This window comes from Molothrus ater, chromosome 35, assembly GCF_012460135.2.
Source record: "Molothrus ater isolate BHLD 08-10-18 breed brown headed cowbird chromosome 35, BPBGC_Mater_1.1, whole genome shotgun sequence".
In the NCBI taxonomy this organism is placed as follows: Eukaryota; Metazoa; Chordata; class Aves; order Passeriformes; family Icteridae; genus Molothrus; species Molothrus ater.
Genome location: NC_071662.1, coordinates 1,027,000 through 1,046,014, shown reverse-complemented (window position 1 = coordinate 1,046,014; position 19,015 = coordinate 1,027,000). Strand labels below are relative to the sequence as shown.

The window sequence follows — 19,015 nt, the reverse complement described above, 5'->3', positions numbered from 1 at the left end:
GCGAGACCTGTCTGTCCATGCAGCTTTTGTCTGAAAGCAGCCTTTGGATATTTGGGGAGTTTTGGGGGTGGAATTCTATTTCAGCCACGGGTTCCTGGATTGGAATGGCAGTTCTCCATAGGAAGGAAAGGACAGAGCCCCCGTGTTCCAAAGGCTGATTAGAGGCAGCCCCAAGGAGGCCAAGACAGTCAGATCTGTTTCAGGGAAGAATGCTTGGAGAGACAGAATTTGGGAGGCCAAACCCCACTTTTGTCTATTGGGCTCTGGACGAGAAGGACAGTTCTTTTCCATAGGAAGGAAAGTGCAGAACCCCAGTGCTTCAAAGGATGATGAGAGCCAAGGGAACCTAGATAGTCCTGGAAGCTTTTGTCTGGAGCTGTCCTTGGATTTAAGGAATTCTGGAGGCGAATTCTCAGTTTTGGCCATGGATGCCTGGACATAAAAGATGTTTTTTTCCATGAGAAGAAAAGCACAGGCCCCTGGTGTTTTGAAGGCAGATGAGAGGTGGCCCCCAAGAGGCCAAGGCCAGCCAGAGCTGTCTGTCCTGGCAGCTTTCATATGGGAATAATCCTTGGATATAATCAAATTTGGAGGAGGAATCCCAATTTCAGCCATGAACCCCCGGAGGAGAAGGACAGTTCTTTCCCACAGGAAGGAAAGCACACAACTCCAGGGTTTCAGGGGCTGATGAGAAGCAACCCTCAATATGCCAAGGTCAGCTGAACCAGTCAGGCAGTCCCCAGGAAGCCCAGCCATTCAGACCTGTTCCATGTTCGTGGATCCTTGGGTCCCTGCAGCATCACAATGAGCCCTTGGTTCCATGAGGCGCTGTAGGATCACAACAGATCTTTGTTTCCATGAGGCCCAGTAATATAACAATGGTCTCCTTGGCTCCACAGTGGCACAATGGCCCCTTGCTTCCATGAGGCCTTGCAGTGTCAAAATGGTTTCCTTGTTTCCATGGGACTGTGCAATGCCACAATGGCCCTTTGGTTCCATGAGAATGCAGAGTCTCAAAACGGCCCCTTGGTTTTATTGGGTTCCCAAGGATCACAATGGCCCCTTGGTTCCACCACCCCTGGATGTGTTACACTGGCCCCTTGCTTCCATGCGGACCCACAGTGTCACAATGGCCCCTTGCTTCCATGAGACCTTGCAGTGTCACAGTGATTGCCTTGGTTATATGAGACCCTGAGGTGACACAATGGCCTCTTGGTTTTAATGGGTCCTGAAGTGTCATATCAGTCTCCTTGGTTCTATGAGGCCCCACAATGTCATAATGGCCTTTTGGTTCCATGAGCTTTTGTACTGCCAACAACAGCCAACAACAGTCTCCTTGGTTCCACGGTGTCACAATGGACCCCTGGTTCCATGGGGACTCACAATGTCAGAAGGGGCCCCTTGGTTCCATGAGGCCCTGCAGAGCCCCTTGATTCAACGAGGCCTCAAAGTGTCATCATGGCCTCCAGGATTCCATGAGGCCCTGAAATGTCCCCATGGACCTTTGGTTCCATGTGTTCCAGCACTGTTCCATGAATCCTTAGTTGCATGGGGCCCTGTAGGGTCACAATGGACTCCTTGGTGCCACACAGTGTGACAACTGCCCCTTGGCCTGCCAACACTCCACAGTGTCACAATGGTTCCTTGCTTCCAAGAGGCCTTCTGGTGTCACAATGGCCCCTTGTTTCAATGAGGCCTTTGGTGTCACAATGGTCTCCATGATCCCATAAGGCCTTGCAGTGTCACAATAGACCATTGCTTTCACTGAGCCCCACAGTGTCACTGTGGTCCCCTTGGCTCCATAAGGCTCAAAGTGTAAAAATGGCCTGCAAAGTTCCATGAGGCCCTGCTGTCACAATGGACCTTTGGTTCCATGATGTCCCAGAGAGTCACAATGGTATCCTTGGCTCCATTGGATCTTCATCCCATGAAGACTGACAGTGTTCACTGTAGTCCCCTTGGTTCCATGAGGCCGTGCCATGCTGTAATGGCCCCTTGGTTCCAGTGGGTCCCAAAGTGTCAGAATAGTCTCCATTGTTCCATTAGGCCCCACAAAGGCACTGTGCTTCCCTTGGTTCCACCAGCCCCACAGTGGAACAATGGACTCCTGGTTCCATGAGGTTCCTCAGTCACAATGGTCTCCTTGGATCTGCAGTGTTCCAGTGGCCCCTTGGCTCCATGTGGCCACACTGTGTCACAATGGCTCATGGTTTCATGAGGCCACACAGTTTAACAATGGACCTTTCGTTCCATGAGGCCTTGCTGTGCCACAATGGACTCCCGGTTCCATGAGCTTTCACACTGCCCACAGCAGTCTCCTTGGTTCTGCAGGGTCACCATTGTCCCTTTGTTCCATGAGGTTCCATAGCAGAACACGGTCACCTTGGTTCTTTGAGGTTCTGCAGTGCCACAATGGACCCATGGTTCCATCAGGCCTTGCTGTGTCACAATGGCCCCTTGGTTCCAAGAGGTTTCTCAGGGTGACAATGGTCTCCTTGGAGTTGCAGTATCACAATGGACCATTGGTTCAATGTGGCCCCGATGTAGCAAAACGGATTTTCGTTCCATGGGGTTCTGCAGACTCACAAAGGACCCTTTGTGCCCTGACTTTGCTCAGTGTCACAGCTGACTCCTTGTTCTAGGAGGCCTCACCATCACCAAATATCCAAAATATCAGAATAAGACTCCTTAACACTAATTTCTTATTTAAGAGAATATCATTTATTTGGGTCTGAGGTCTAGTGAGGGATAACTCCTAACCTTATGTGGACATGTAATTCTACCAGCATCATTAAATGCATATTACAATTTACCCATTACCATAAAACCCACCTCAAGTTCCCAGATTCAGTCCTTCGATTTTCTGTCACTGCAATCTTGAGCCAAATGTCTTCTTCTTGTCTTCCAACCATCCTTGGTGAGAAAGCAGCCCCTGCATGCCTTGTTCCTGTGCTAAAAGTTCACAGGCACAGTAAAAATTGAATTAACCATTTTGGTATCAAGGCCAAGGCTTTGTGTGGGCAGGCAGGGGCAGGCAGGAGGCAGAGCTGTCAGCAAAGGAAGGGGCCAGCCAGGTGGGGCAGCCGGGGGATGCCCACAGCCTGCAGGGACAGAGGCGCAGGGCAGGGACACCGTAGGACAGCCTGGGCTGCACAGGGCACAGGGATGGGCAGCAGCTGCAAGACAGCCCTGACAGAGCCAACCTGGGCAGCACTTTGGCCATGGCTGCTGGCCCTGGGCCTGAGGCCACGAGGGGACAAGTGACCCTTGCAGGCCCGGGGCCTCATTGCCTCCTTGTCCCTGCTCAGCAGCCTGGCAGGGGCCGCCCCATGCTCCCGCCCTTGGCATTGCCCATCCCCACATGCCAGTGCCCATCCCGGGAAGAGCCCTGAGCAATGAGGGAGGGACAGGATCTGCCTGGCCAGGGGCTGGGGCTCAGGCCTTGGCCCTTTGCATTCCTGAAACACATCCAGGTTTGCTCAGCACCAGAGACATCTTTGCCTTGCTTGTCCCCAGCTGCCATCACAGCCTCCAGTGTTCTGCTCTACCTGGAACCTGGGGACACTTTCTCAGTTGTGTCCCTGACAGGGATATCTTCAAAGTACAAGAAACTTCAGTGTTTCAATATAACTGAGTTCTTGAAGTTTTTGTGACATCACTGAGGGGGTGGTGACATCACAGAGCTGTCTGTGACATCCCAGAGTAGGATATGAGGCCATAGAGCAGACTCTGCCATCATAGAGGGTGGCTCTGTGGCATCAGAGAGTGGGTTGTGACATCACCGGGTGGTTGTGTAGCAACATAGAGCAGGCTGTGACATCACAGAACAGATTCTGGTATCACAGAGTGACTTTGTGACATCAGTCTTCTGGAACATCACAGCACTGCTGTATGACATCACAAGGTGACATAGAGTTGGCTCTGTGACATCACGGGACTGTGTGACATCATAGGAGGCAATGTGACATCACAGGGGCTGTGTGACATCACAGGGGCTGTGTGAGGTCACTGGGGAGGTCACTCTGCCCCGGCCCCCCTCACAGTTCCCCCCAGAGCAGTCCAACCCTGCTCGTGCACAGAGGGGTCCCCTGTCCCCCCAGGTCCCCCCGCCCCCGGCCCTGCAGCCTCCCCCAGAGGATGTTCCACAAGATCGACCCCAGAGCCTGACACAGGGACGGGGGGCCGGGGCCCTGGGGGTGGCACAGGGGGACAGGGACCCCCCGGCAGCGTCCCTGTGTCCCCAAGGCCAGAGCCTGGGACAGGGCTCCTTCACCCTGGTAGCAACGAGGCCTTGAGAGCGCTGAAAACATCCCCAGCAAGGGATCAGCAGATTTAATATTAAGCAACAGCAGCACAAAGTTCCTTGGCAAGAGTCACTCTGCTCCTGACTGGACACTTCAGGCACACCAAAGAAACAAAGCAACAACAAAACCAAACCAAATCCAGGCAATCAAACCAGAAATGAATCAACAACTTTCATTCCGCATGTGCATGACACAAGGACACTGAGGGCAAGGATAAAAGGAATACAGCCTAAAAGCTTAACAGAGCTCAAATTTAAACGGATTTAACTTATACCTTAAACCTAACTGATACCTTAAAAGCACAGGACTTAACAGTATTTGACCTAACGTATAACCCATGACCAATGAGAAAACATTTTTTGGTCCTGTTTAACTTTTTTTTCCTGTTAATTCATTGATATGTGCAATCTGCAATTGACACTGAATCCAAGTACCTCCTCATGCAGTTTGAATAGATATGAAAATCAAGACCCTCCATGGCTGACAATCAATCAGACTCTGTCCCTACCCCCAGCCCACCATTTCCCCCATCCAAGCCCTGGCACTCAGAGCAGCCTTGTGCAAATCTGAGCTCCCTCCAGCCCAGGCTGCACCTGCAGCTTTCAGCTCCTTGGCTCCAACTCCCACCTGCTTTCCTTGGAGAAGGTGCTGCCCAAGATACAGAGGGATGTCCATTTCTTGTCAGCCAACAAAGCCAAGGCAAGGCACAGCTCCATTAAATGCAAAAGTCATTCTTCTCCCTGGCTCTGCCCTGCCCCTGATCTCCACAGCCTGTCCTATTTCCTTCATCCCTGCATTGCCAGGGACTCTCTGGGACAAGGGAGCTCTGCTCTGGGGATGGAGGGAGGCCCAAGTGCAGCCACTGGAGTGGGAGCCACAACTCATCAGGTTTGTGTCCTTTGGGGGTCAGGAACTGGTGAGACTCAGAGGCACAGACAGTTTCTCTTCATAGCAAAGAGACCATGGTTGAACAGGACACAATTTAATAACAATCTCACTCTTCCCTGAGCTATGCACAATGTCCCAGCAGCATCTGATGAGTCCACCACCAACAAGTGATTTCCATCCTAAAAGTAATTTCAGATAAACATGGTTCTGTGACAGATATAAACACAATTAATTTCTTGTATCAGGATGCTCGTCCTGGAGTGGGGACTAAACAGCTCCAACAATTCCTGATTTGCAAAGCTGTCAGTGGTGGATGGAGAAGGGAGGTCAGGCTGCTCTTGGTGCTGAGGAAATGCTGAAACCAGCCTGACTCATTTCATCTCCTCCTGTCCTGGCTGATCTCCCCTCTTTCCCCTTCCACCCATTGGCTTTTGTCTCCCACCAGGCCCCCGGTGAAGAGCCTGGCTCTGTGTTCTCCATTCCCTCCTCACTGGCACTGCCAGGCTGGCATGAGGAGCCCCTCAGCCTTCCCTGCTCCGGGCTGGACAAGCCCAGCTCCCTCAGCCTCTGCTCACAGCCCAAGGGCTCCAGCCCCACCTTGGAGGCCCTTCCCAGACCCTGCTCCAGCTGCCAGACATCTTTCCTGCCCTGGGCAACCCAACCCAGGCCACAGTGACCTGGATAATCCCCGTCCTTGATGTCCTGGTCACACAGCCCTGGCCCCTTGTCCCCATGTCAGGCTCTGGGGTGGATCCTGTGGAACATCCTTTGGTGGAGGCTGTGGCTCCAGGTGGGCCAGGGGGATCTCGGGGGACAGGGACCCCGCTGGGCATGGACAGCATTGGACTTGTTGGGAGAAACTGTGAGGGGGAGCTGGGGCGGAGTTGTCGCAGACATCTTTCATGAAAAATCCTTTCTTAGGATTTTTCCTTGTGAGAAGTTGCAGTTTCAGTAACTAAAGTAAACAATGGTTATCTGCTGCTGTGGAATGCAACAGGTAGAGCCGTGATTGGTCTGCTGTGGGTGTTTGGATTTCTTGACCACTCATGGCAGAGCTGGCTCTTGCTCTGTCTGAGACACAGATCTTTGTTATTCATTCTTGTCTATTCTTAGCTTAGCTAGCTGCTGAAGAAACCTTTTCCTTTCTATTGCTTTTTAGTATAGTCCTAATGTAACATATATCATAAAGTAATAAATCAAGCCTTCTGATCATGGAGTCGACATTCTCATCTCTTCTTCATCCTGAAAACCCTTGTGACCACAGTCACAGGAGTAACCAACCCAGTGACCTGACACAGCCCTGCTGGGATGTCACACAGCCCCTCTGGGATGTCACAGCCTACTCTGTGAGCTTACAGCCCCTTCTCTAATGTCACACAGCTGGTCTCTGATGTCACAGCCAAGTCTGTGATGTCATAGTCTCCTCTGTGATGTCAGACCTCTGCCCTGTGATATCACAGCTGGCTCTGTGATGTCACAGAGGCAGTCTATGATGTCATAGCTTCTCTATGATCTCACATGCCCCACTCTGTGATGTCATAGCCCACTCTGTGACCTCATGTTACCAGATGATCAATTCCCTACACCAGGTGAGCTGACACCTGGAGCTTGTTCTCCACATCCCTAGGCCTATGGAAACCACACAAGGCCCATTGTGTGAGAAGGGGAACTGGAAGTTCAGCAGCCTCAGTGTCCTGCCAGCTCAGCCAGGCCCACTGGAACATTGGGGTCCACGACCACCAGGGACCACCAGAGAGACCCCCAGGACAGAAGAACACATGGGTACAGGGGAAGGGGGAATATGTTAATGATTTTGGGGAAATGATTATCATATGTGTTTTTAGTCCAGGACAATCAATGAATGTGTGTGCAAAATACAGGAAATAAACAGAAACTTTCCTGTACTCAGCCTGCACAGCTTTGGGAGGAGCTCTCCCCCATGCATCCAGCTGAATAAAGAATGCTGCTTCTTAATGCTACAGAGGTGTTAAGGAGTTTTCTGTTTTACTGAATTTTTGTTAACACTCCCACTGCCAAGGAAAGCTCTGTCTGCTGCTGTTCACAAACAGAGAAGGGCTGGGGGCAGATGTGGGGCTCAGAGGCTGCCTGGGGCAAAGTGACCATGAAATAATCAAGTTTTCAATGTTCTGCGAAAGAAGAAGGGGCAGCAACAAAACTTCTGCACTGGAATTAGCAAGGGCAGACTTTGGCCTGTTTAGAATGCTGATTTGGGGAATATAAAATCAGGTACTGACTTTTTTAAAAAGAAACAGCCCTTTAAATCAAAGGGGTCCAGGAAGGATGGACACATTTCAAGAAAGTAATCTTAAGGGGAAGAGCAGCCTGTCCCAGTGTGACAAAAGGTGAGCTGGTGATGAAAATGACTGGCCTGGCTGCCCATGGAGCTTTTGTGGGAAGTCAACAGAAGGAAGAGTGAGCATCACCTTTGGACACAAGGTCAGGAAACTTAGGCAGTGTTTAAGGATGTTATTAGCTTATGCAGAAAGAAAAGGAAAGAGGTGAAACCTCGATTAGAGTTTAACCTGTCCACTTGTGTGAAAAATAATAGAAAATGTGTCTATAAATAAATTAATTGCAAAATGTGGGATAAGGAGAACCTCTACTGTTTATTGGATAAAGTGGAGAACATAGTAAAGGAAGATAAAGAAAAGGCTAGGCTACTTAAAACCTTTTTTGTCTCAATTTTCAATAGTAGGACAGGCTGTCCTCAGGACAAGTGTTCTCCTGAGCTGGTAGATGGGCACAGGGAGCAGAACAGCCCCCTGGAATCCAGGAGGAAGCAGCTGGGGACCTGCTGAGCCACTCAGATGCTCACAGGTGTATGGGATCAGATGGGATCCATCCCAGGGGGATGAGGGAGCTGTGGATGAGCTCCCCAGGCTGCTCTCCATCATTTACCATCAGTCCTGGCTCAGCAGGGAGGGCCCAGAGCACTGGAGGTGCTAGTGTGAGCCCATCCCCAGGAAGGGCTGGCAGGAGGAGCTGGGGAACTCCAGGCCTGTCAGCCTGACCTGGGTGGCTGGCAAGGTTATGGAACAGATCACCTTGAGTGCCATCACAGGGCACCCACAGGATGGCCCAGGGATCAGAGCCAGCCAGCGTGGATTTAGGGGTGGCAGGTCCTGCCCGACCAACCCGGTCTCCTTTTATGCCCAGGTGACCCAGCTGTGGATGCGGGAAAGGCTGTGGATGTTGTGTGCCTGGACTCCAGCAGAGCCTTTGACTCTGTCTCTGACAGCATTCCCTGGAAAAGCTGCAGCCCACGGCTTGGGCAGGTTCCCCCCTCGCTGGGAGATTTAAGAGCTGGCTGGAGGCTGGGCCCAGAGAGTGGTGGGGATGGTGCTGCACCCAGCTGGTGTCCAGGCACTGCTGCTGTCCCCAGGGATCTGTGCTGGGCCCAGTCCTGTTTAATATCTTCACTGATGATCTGGGTGAGGGGATCGAGTCCAGCATTCACAAATTGCAGATGGCACCAAGCTGGGTGTGAGTGTGGATCTGCTGGAGGGCAGGACAAGAAGACACAGCCTTAAGCTGCACCAGGGGAGGTTCAGGCTGGACAATAGGAAGGAGTTCTTCACAGAAAGGGTGAGTGGGAACTGGAATGGGCTGGCCAGGGGGGAGGTGGCAGAGTCACTGTCCATCTCCAGTGGCACTTAGTGGCATGGTCTGGGTGACAAGGCAGTATTAGGGCATTGGTTGGACTTGATGATCCCAAAGGTCTTTTCCAGCCCATTTGATTCTGTCATTTTGTGATGATTGGGACACTCTGGGGCCATTGTGACACTGCAGGGCCTCGTGGAACTAAGAGGACCATGGTGACACCATGCAGCCCCACAGAACCAGGGGTTCATGGTGGTGCTCTGGGGCCAAATGGAACCAGGGAGTGCCCCGTGACACTCTGGGCCCTCGTGGAACCACAGAGGCCATTGTGACACTGCAGGGCCTCGTGTAACCAAGGGGTTTCACCATTTTGACACTGCAAAACCAAGGAGACCATTGGGAGACTGCAGGGCCCAGTGGAACCAAGGGGCCGTTCTGACACTGCGGGGCCTCATGGCACCCAGGGGACATTGTGACACTGCAGGATCCTGTGTAACCAAGGGGCCTCTGTGACACGATGGGGCCTCAAGGGATCTGGAAGAACGTTGTGACACTGTGTGGCCTTGTGGAAACAAGGAGTCCATTGTGACCCTGAGGGGACTTGTGGAACCCCAGAGACCATGGTGACAGTTTGGGCCCTCATGAGACCATGGGGCCATTGTGACACCCTGGGGCCACATGGAACCAAGGGGCCACTGTGGAACTGCAGCACCAACGAGAACATTGTGACACTGTGAAACCCCACGGAACCAAGGAGTCCATTGTCACATTTTGTGGCCCCATGAAACCAAGGAGACCATTGTTGCTCTGCATGGTCTCATGGAACCAAGGAAACCAGTGTGACAGTGCAGGGCCTGGTGTAACCAGGAGGCCATTGTGACACTGAGGGGTCCCAAAGAACCAAGGACATCTTTGCAGATGACACCGAGAGGAGTATGAGTGTTGATCTGTGGGAGGGTAGGAGGGCTCTGCACAGGGCCCTGGACAGGCTGGATCCAGGGCCCAAATCCAACAAGGTGAGGTTTCACAAGTCCCAGTGCCGGGTCCTGCACTTTGGCCACCACAACCCCTGCAGCACTACAGGCTGGGGACAGAGTGGCTGGAGAGCAGCCAGGCAGTAAGGGACCTGCAGGGACTGATGGACAGCAGGCTGGACATGAGGCAGCAGTGTGCCCAGGTGGCCAAGAAGGCCAATGGCTCCTGTCCTGGATCAGGAATGGTGTGGCCAGCAGGAGCAGGGCAGGGATTCTTCCCCTGTGCTCGGGGGCACTGGGTGGGCAGCACCTCAAGTCCTGTGCCCATTTCTGGACCCCTTTGGGTGGGCATTAGGGAGAAATTTGTGCCAGGAAGAATAAAGAAAGCAAAGGTGAAGCCATGGAAATGCTCAGGGCAGTTTGGGAGTGGCTGCTAGGCAGCCCTGGCTCTGAGCAACAGCGTCTGCAGTGGCACAGGAAACTCCCAGCTGATGGGAACAAACTTTCTGGCTGAGTGCAGAGGCCAGGACAAAGCTGAGTGGTTTCCCTGGTGTCCCCCAGGCCTTGCTGGCCCCAGGGGCTGATGGCATTTGTGCTCCCTCAGCTTCATGTCCCCACAGCAACAGCATGGGGGTGCTGCCCCTGCTGTGTGCAATGCAAACAGGGGCTGCTGAGGCAGTGCTGCCGTGTCTGTGCCTGCAAGGATGGGGCACCTGTGTGAGCTGGGGGAGAGGCCAGGGCTGCAGAGGGGGGATGTTGTTGGCAGCTGCATGAGGACGCTCTGGGACGCTGCCCTGGGCTGTGCAGCGCACTGGGCATGGATCAGCCCCTTCTCTGCTGCTCCTTCCCGTCTGCCCCAGGGCCCTTGCAGAGCCCCAGCCATGCTGTTTGCCCCCAGCCTGCCCACGGCCAGCCTGGGGCTGCTGACGGGGGTTTCTGTGCTGAGCATTGGCCTGGCCGTGTTCTTGAGAGAGCCTGGGCAAGGAGCCTGGATCCCCCAGGGCCTGGCCTGAGGCGTCAGCGCTGCCCCAGCAGTGCCCATGGCCTGTCCCTGCTGCAGCCCCGGCACTGCCACCCCCAGGGCTGTGCCCGGCCCCGAGAGCACTCAGGCCCTGCAGCAACACCAGGGCCACCAGGGCAGCGGGGCAGGGCCACGGCAGCAGCACTGGCAACACCAAGTGCTGCTGCTGCTGCTGGGCACAGCTGCTGGGCCAGCCCTGATCTGCCCCAGCTCTGCACACAGACATTGCTGCTGCAGCTCCAGAGAAGGCAACAAAAGGGCATCTCTGCAGAAAACTCTGCTGGGAGATCCTTTAGTTCCTTTAAAGCCATTGAGAGCACAGCCCCTCACTGACACAGTCTGTGGCTACAGGGAAGGTGGAGAGAAACAAAATGAGAAATGTCAGAAGCAATGACATTTCTTTCAGTGGATATTGAAAAAGTAAAACAAAGAAAAAGAACCTCCGAAATGAAACCAACAAGAAGTATCAAAGATTAGTTTTATTACAAGTGATTGCCAGAAATTGGCGAGCAGTTTAATGTTTCTGAAAGCATCTAGTCATCAGTCTCCACACTGCAGCCTTGAGCTCCTGGTTCCTCAGGCTGTAGATGAGGGGGTTCAGGGCTGCAGGCACCACCGAGTACAGAACTGACAGGGCCAGATCAAGGGATGGGGAGGAGATGGAGGGGGACTTCAGGTAAGAAAATACTGCAGTGCTGATGAACAGGGAGACCACAGCCAGGTGAGGGAGGCAGGTGGAAAAGGCTTTGTGCCGTCCCTGCTCAGAGGGGATCCTCAGCACAGCCCTGAAGATCTGCACATAGGAGAAAACAATGAACATGAAACAACCAAATGCTAAAAAGGCACTAACAGCAAGAAGCCTAAGTTCCCTGAGGTAGGAATGTGAGCAGGAGAGCTTGAGGATCTGTGGGATTTCACAGAAGAACTGGCCCAGGGCATTGCCATGGCACAGGGACAGGGAAAATGTATTGGCCGTGTGCATGAGAGCATTGAGAAAGGCACTGGCCCAGGCAGCTGCTGCCATGTGGGCACAAGCTCTGCTGCCCAGGAGGGTCCCGTAGTGCAGGGGTTTGCAGATGGACACGTAGCGGTCGTAGCACATGATGGTCAGGAGATAAAATTCTGCTGAGATGAAGAACGTAAAGAAAAAGAGCTGAGCAGCACATCCAGTGTAGGAGATGTTGCTGGTGTCCCAGAGGGAATTGTGCATGGCTTTGGGGACAGTGGTGCAGATGGAGCCCAGGTCAGTGAGGGCCAGGTTGAGCAGGAAGAAGAACATGGGCGTGTGCAGGTGGTGGCCGCAGGCTACGGCGCTGATGATGAGGCCGTTGCCCAGGAGGGCAGCCAGGGAGATGCCCAGCAAGAGGCAGAAGTGCAGGAGCTGCAGCTGCCGCGTGTCTGCCAATGCCAGCAGCAGGAAGTGCCTGATGGAGCTGCTGTTGGACATTTGCTGGGGCTGCACATGGGCACTTGTTCATGGAGAAAGGACTGTGACAGTTTAGGAGGAATTTTTTCCAGCAAAAACAAAGCCTTTTCCCATAGACCCTTCTTGTATAACCCTCTGACATCCTTTTGAATTTCCAGCAGATTTTCATTCAGCTCCAAGGGGGGATCCCTGGCTGATGCTGGCTGAGTGGGACATCAGGTTCAGGGCAGCTACACACTGTGTTTTTATAATTCAGCCCTGCTGTGCAGATGTGGGAGGAGGACAGGGACCTGTCCTCGTGTTCCACTTTGAAACCTTGTTAATACAGACGGCCCTGTGAGCATGTGCACCCCCACTGCCAGAGAGCAGGAATGGTAAAATCTGTTTAAATCTTCTAGCGATTTTACAGCTCCTCTTCCCCCTCTCTTGCTGACTATATTCAGATGTCAGAAGGTCACAGCATTTCTGCTGCCCTCAGGGAGAACAGAGTGAGTTCTCTGAGGCAAGGTGGTGAGTGGAGAGTGAGGGGAGGAGGTCTGTCTCCCAGTCCTGTTCCAGGATTCTCTGGGCTTTCATCATTCTCAGACAGAGGATGATCACCCTCCCATGTTTCCTTTAAAAACCATCCTGACACTGCTGAGAGCAGATGGATCCCCCACAGTCCACCAAATGTCCATTCCTTTATCAAGGTCTCAGCCCCATATTTGTACCCAAAGACACACAGAGCTCATTTCACCAACCCAGCAGCATTTTTCCATCCTAGAACTTCTATGGCTCACCCTCGATCTTTCAGATAACACAGAGATATTACAGGACAGGTTTGCACCCTGGATTGAAGCTCCCAGCTTGGACTGAAATCTCAGGGAGACTTCCAAGAGTCCTTCTGATGGCATTGGATGAAGGGAGATGCAGCTCCTTCCCTGGCTGCACTGACAGCATTGCCCAGAGCCGGGCCCTGGGGACAGCGTCACCCTGAGCCAGCTGTGCCCCTGCCAGAGCCCCCAGGGCCGGGCAGCTGCTCCCAGCCCTGTGCTCTGCAGAGGGAACTGGGCCCGGGGCTGCAGAGCTGCCCCACGGCTCTGCTGCAGCTCTGCCTGCACAGGAGGGGCTGCACGCCTTGGAGCCCCGGCCCTGAGGGCAGAGGCTTGGCTGGGGCACAGGAGGGAGGGGGCTTGTTCAGAAGGAGGGGCTGCACTGGAGGGGCTCCTGTGGGCATCTCTAAACTCTCCCTGCCACAGCATTGCTGGGCTTTGTTTTCTCTCATTGCCTCATCTTCTCTCTGCTTCCTGCAGATTTCCCTCCTCCAGGTGTTTCCCTGTGCCTGATCTCTCCCTGCCAGCACCCACAGACCCCAAATCTCTGTGCACTCTCCTTGGCCTGACAGAACCCTGCCTGTTTGCAGGGCAGTGGCTGGGGGCAGGTTCTGTTTGCAGCTTGGAGAAAGGACAGCTCAGACTGAGCCTGATGGCTCCAGCAAAGGTGATGCTGCTGCTGTCCATGGGCAGAGTGGCTGAAAGCACATTAGGGATCTTCTTCTGATCACTAAAAGAAACAGTTCGGATGTCTCAGGCACTTGTCAAAATTCACAATTATAATTCATAATCAACCTTTATACTTATCCCCCCCTCCCTGCCATGCTCCAATAGTGGGAAACTGAATACAAAGTCTTTGAAAGTTTCCTCATTTTTTACAAAGTCCTTGTCTTGGAAATATTCTGTGACTGACCAGAACCCGTCAGCATGTCAGAGCTTCATGAGAATTTCCCCTCCCTTGCACCAGAAATACCCAGAGTTGTACTCACTGGCTCTGCAGGCATTGGGATGTTCCAGCTTGAGGAGATGGCTCCAGGAGCTGCAGCTGCACTGTCCTGCAGCCAGAGGTTCCTGTGCCAAGGGCTGGCAGTGATTGTGCCCCAGGCACTTCTCAGCCCCTTCCCAGCCCTGACTGATTGAAGCTCTCTGGGCCTCTGTGCTGTGCCCGGGCTGGCTGCAGGCAGTGCCCCAGCCCTGCTGGGCTGGCACAGGAGCTGCTCATCCAGAGAAATGTGCTTTTGAAGCTCTTCTTGGTGAGCAAGAGCTGCCTCTGTGCCAGGAGCCCAGCCCAGCTCAGCAGCACAGACACAGCACAAGGACTTTAATCAGCCTCTGGGGCTTTGTGCTCAGGCCCTGAACATCAGTCCCTGAGAGGGAGCTGAAGAAACCTCTGCAGAACTCCAAGGCAGAATCCAACTCCAAAGTTCCTTGGACTTCTAATGGGTCCCAGAGAGGGACACGACTGAGCAAGTGTCCCCAGGCCCCAGGCAGAGCAGAGAACTGCAGGCAGTGATGACAGGTGGGGACAAAGAGAAGCCAAGTCTTGGTGCCCTGGGCCACAGCAGGGTCTGTGCCAGCAAGGGCTTGGAGGAGACACCTTGTCCTGAGGCCCTGGGGCCTCCTGGCACAGCCCCAGCCAGGCTGGGCACTGTCAGCCCCTTGTGCTGCCCTCAGCATCCCCCCCTAGCCCACATCCCAGTGGCCTCAAGGATCTGCTGCAAGGAGTCCCTGGGGAGCCTTGCTCAGCAATGGCCCTGGGGGCTCCTTCATGCTCCCTGCAGGGACTGCAGGTTTTTCAAAGGACTTTGGGTTTGGCTTTTGCCTTGGAGTCTCTGAGAGGTTTGTGCAATCATGGCCACCAATTATCTGCTGTAATTAGTCCCTGGAGAGGCTTTGTCAGTAACAACACTCAGTGGGGATCATTAATACTTCAAGGTACTTCAGTTATTTGAAGGTACTTGGTGTTTCCCTTTTGATACAGACTCTGTGAGAGGTTTGTGCAATCATGGCCCCAATTATCTGCTTTAATGAGTCCCTGGAGAACTTTGTACTGACACTTAGTGGGGCTCATTAATGCCTTGAGATACTCAAGGTTTTTAAGGTACTTTATGGATTTAAGAATACTTTTAGGTACTTTTAAGGATTTTCCTTCCCACACTGAGTCTCTGAGAGGTTTTTGTGCCATCCTGGCCTCCAATTCTCTCCTCCAAGGAGTCCATGAGGAGTCTGTATTGGGTATCTTCCCCCTCTCTGTTTTACAACAAAGATGGAACTGAAAGAATTTTGTAAGACTTTCTAACAGCATCCAAACAAACACAGGACAATTAACAATACAACAACAACCACTAAGACAATTAATAGTCCTGTTCTAGCCAGACATAATCCATCCCTTTATCCCTTGGATTGGAAGAGTTTATTGAACCAGTCTTTGTTTTCCACTTGAAGCTTCTTGAAGCCTTCCTTCAGTACCTGAATGCTCTTGTGGATTGACTCGCTGTGGCTGGAGAGGTTCATGCAGCACATGCCCTCAAAGTCTACACAGCCATGCCCATGTGCCCAGAGTCAAAACTCTATCGCTGTTCTGCAAGGTGGCGTGTCTGATGGTCTCTGTGTCTGAGAGCAGCCACTCAATGTGAGGGAGGCAGCATTGGTTTGCTTACTTAACAGGCACCCAGGATGGTCTGATTGCCCTAAAGCTTTAGCTGCAGCCACCCAAGGTAGTCCAAATTTGGGATGCTACCATCCGATACCTGGATTAAAGCTTTCAAAGCCATCTCTTTGATATCATCCAATACTTCTCTGGGGATACCTGCTGCTTGATCATCTGCTAGGCTGTGTTGTCCTTCTCCAGCTCGATGGTTGATTGTCAATTCTGCCCTTGCCTCATTATTAGCATAGTCTGCTATTAATTGATTTAGTAAACACTTCCATCCCCCTTCCCACAGGGTGTACTCTGTAGGTGACAACAACATGGTCATAATATATTTTAAATCATAGGGGGTTAAGATGTGCTGGAAACATGGCCCTCATTAGGCCAACTTTCTATGGCCGTTATCTGCCCTACACAGCTGCTTAATTTCTCCATAAACCAAAGGCTGATACCTGGAATTCTGCCCCCTTCTTTCATAACATACCAGGGCAATGAGGAATTTTGAGACTATTTGCCAGGCTCCTTCCTTTCCCAGGGATCTTCTGGGGTTGAGGGGTGAGGTGGCTCTGGAGAATTCAAACTGTCTTCTGGGGAGGAAGAATTACTTGGAGCAGAAACATTTGGATTAGAAATAGTGTGACAGTTGGGCTTAGTATCTTTGACCATGGGGTTATATTGTTGCCAGAGGTTGAGGCAGAGGGTGCTGCCATTTTGTCAGGTGTTGGGGAGGAAGGGCCTTGATTTAGGATGGCGGACTTCCAGGCTGGCCTTTTGGAGGCATGGCCCAGGGTGGAGGTGGAATGATTGACAGTGGGGGTGTGACCCACAGTTGTGGGGGTGGAGTCTGGAGGTTCATTCAGGGCGGAAGAGAAGGCTGTGGTAGCAGGAAGTGGAGGAGCCAAGATGGAGGGAGGACGGTCAGGCTCAGGGGCATTTGGAAAATTTTTAATGATCCACTCCACGATTGATTTTAATTTGTTCTTTGAAGATATTTGGTCATGATCAGTGAGAATTAACTTAGAGCATCCATATATGCACCTTTCTACTTTGGACATCTGGCTACCCATTTTTCTCTTTCTCCGCCTTAGGTAGAACAGGCACTGGAACATCCCAAATCAGTTATGGGATGTGGATGCATATTGTAAAAACACAGTGGCAAAGTGGGCAATAATTGTCCTGCGTTTCCCCAAACCCACCTGATATCCCATGCAAGTGAAACTGTCATTGTCCCTGTGGATCCTGGGCAAGGTCCCTTGAAGCAACGGTGAATCCACTGGGCATGGCACAATCCAAAATCCCGGGGAGCACTGGCCTATCCATCAGAAAACCCCAGCTGACGTGACTGACACAGGGAGCCCTGAATGTCATGGTCCCTGTTCGGGCGCCAAAGGTCACGATGAAGGTGGCTGTGACAAAACTCTCTGGTTCCCTGACTTCAGGGCGAGAGTGGCGGAAATGAAAAGGAGCAGGATCAATGGAGTTGTTTAAAAGGAACTTTAATAACAGGGTTAAAAACAATAAACATGGAGAAGTCAAGAACAGTATGGGGGGCAGGATCCAAAGACCTGAGACAAAGGGGAAGAGACACCATGTACACCTGGGGGTAGAACACTCTAGAACAATAACCCTATAGGGGAAACAAGTAACCAATAGGGGAGCAGAACTTGGAAGACTTAGCATAGCAACACTAAAGGCTTATGGGGGAACTCTCAAGCTCACCTTAAGTTAAACAAATTATTTCCAGGGCTTGAAACTCATGCCCAATTATTTTGGGGTAAAATCTGGCTGACTCTGAGTTACAGCTGCTTTTGCTGTAACTCAGAGTTACATGCTGCTGCTTTGCTCTGGTCCCTTGGGACCATGTGGCCCAACAGAGCCACAATGATGTCCTTGGTTCCACAAGGTTCCACAAGGTTCCTCAGTGTCACAATGATCCCTTGGATCCATAGTGCTCTGCAGTGTCACAATGGCCCCTTCATTGCACAAGGCTCCCAATGTCACATTGGTCTCCATAGGAAGGAAAGCACGGAGCCCCCATGTTTCAGGAGCTGATGAACAGCAACCACCAGAGGCCAAGGCAAGCCTGACCTGTCTGTCCTGACAGGTTTGCTTGGAGCAACCCTTGGATATTCAAAATTATGGATGCGGAGTACTAAGTTCGGACATTTGTGCCTGGAGAAAGATTATTTTTTCCATAAAAAAGAAAAGCACAGAGCCCTTTCCAGTGTTTAGAAAACAGGTGAGTTCTGGCATTCAGGAGTTAAAGACCAGACAGACGTGTCTCTCCTGGCAGCTTTTGTCTGGCAGCAATCCTTGGATACACAGAAATTTGGAGGTGGAATCCTAATTTTGGCCATGGATGCCTGGAAAAGATGGACAGTTCTTTTCCACACAAAGGAAAGCCCAGAGCCCCAGTGTTTCAGGGGCAGATGAGAGTGGCCTTCCACATTCCAAGATCAGCCAGACCTGTCAGGTGACCCCTGGCAGGCCAAGGCAGCCACACCTGTTTCATGTTCCCTTGGTTCCACAGGGCCCTGCAATGTCACAATGGCTCCTTGCTTCCATGAGGACTTGCAGTGCCACAGTGGTTCTCTGGCTTCCATGATGCCCTCAGGTGTCATAATGGCCCCTTGATTACACAAGTCCTTAAGGATCCTCATGGTCTCCATGGTTCCACAAGGCCCCACAGTGTCATGATGGTCTTTGGGTTCCATGAAGCCTCGCTGTGTCCAATGGCCCCTTGGTTCCATTGGGACCCAGTAGTGCAACAATGATTCCCTTGGTTCCACAAGTTCCCATAGTGCCACAATGGCCCCTTCCTTCCATGAGGCCCCACAGTGTCACAATGGTCTCCATGATTCCATGGGGCCTTGCAATGCCACAATGCTCTCCATGGACCCACAGTGCCCTGCAGGATCACAACGGCCCTTTGGCTCCACGAGGCCCTGAAATGCAGCAATGGCCTCTTGGTTCCACAAAGCCCTGCTGCTTCACACTGGCCCCTTGAAACCATGCGGCCCAGCAGAGCCACAAAGATGTCCTTGGTTCCACGAGGCCCCACAGTGTCACAGTGGCCCCTTGGATCCATGGTACCCTGCAGGGTCACAATGTTCCCCTTGGTTCCACAAGTTCCTACAGTGTACAGGTTCCACAAGGGCCTGCAGTGTCACCATGGCCCATTGGTTCCACAATGCCCCGCAGTGTCACAATGGTCTCCATAGGAAGGAAACAAGTGAGCCCCAGTGGTGCAGGGGCAGATGAGAGGCAGTCACCAGAGGCCAAGGCTGGCCAGACTTGACTGTATGGGCAGATTTTTTCT

General features: G+C 52.4%; 1 protein-coding gene and 1 pseudogene across 1 annotated transcript; one reads left to right on the top strand and one right to left on the bottom strand.

Moving 5' to 3' along the window:
* The window catches only part of LOC118700713 (zinc finger protein 271-like), a 342,045-nt pseudogene that overhangs the window by 79,865 nt on the left and 243,165 nt on the right, over positions 1-19,015 (top strand).
* Positions 11,323-12,255, bottom strand: LOC118700729 (olfactory receptor 14J1-like). Its single transcript, XM_036405320.1, has one exon. The coding sequence runs from the start codon at positions 12,253-12,255 to the stop codon at positions 11,323-11,325; it is 933 nt and encodes a 310-aa protein (XP_036261213.1).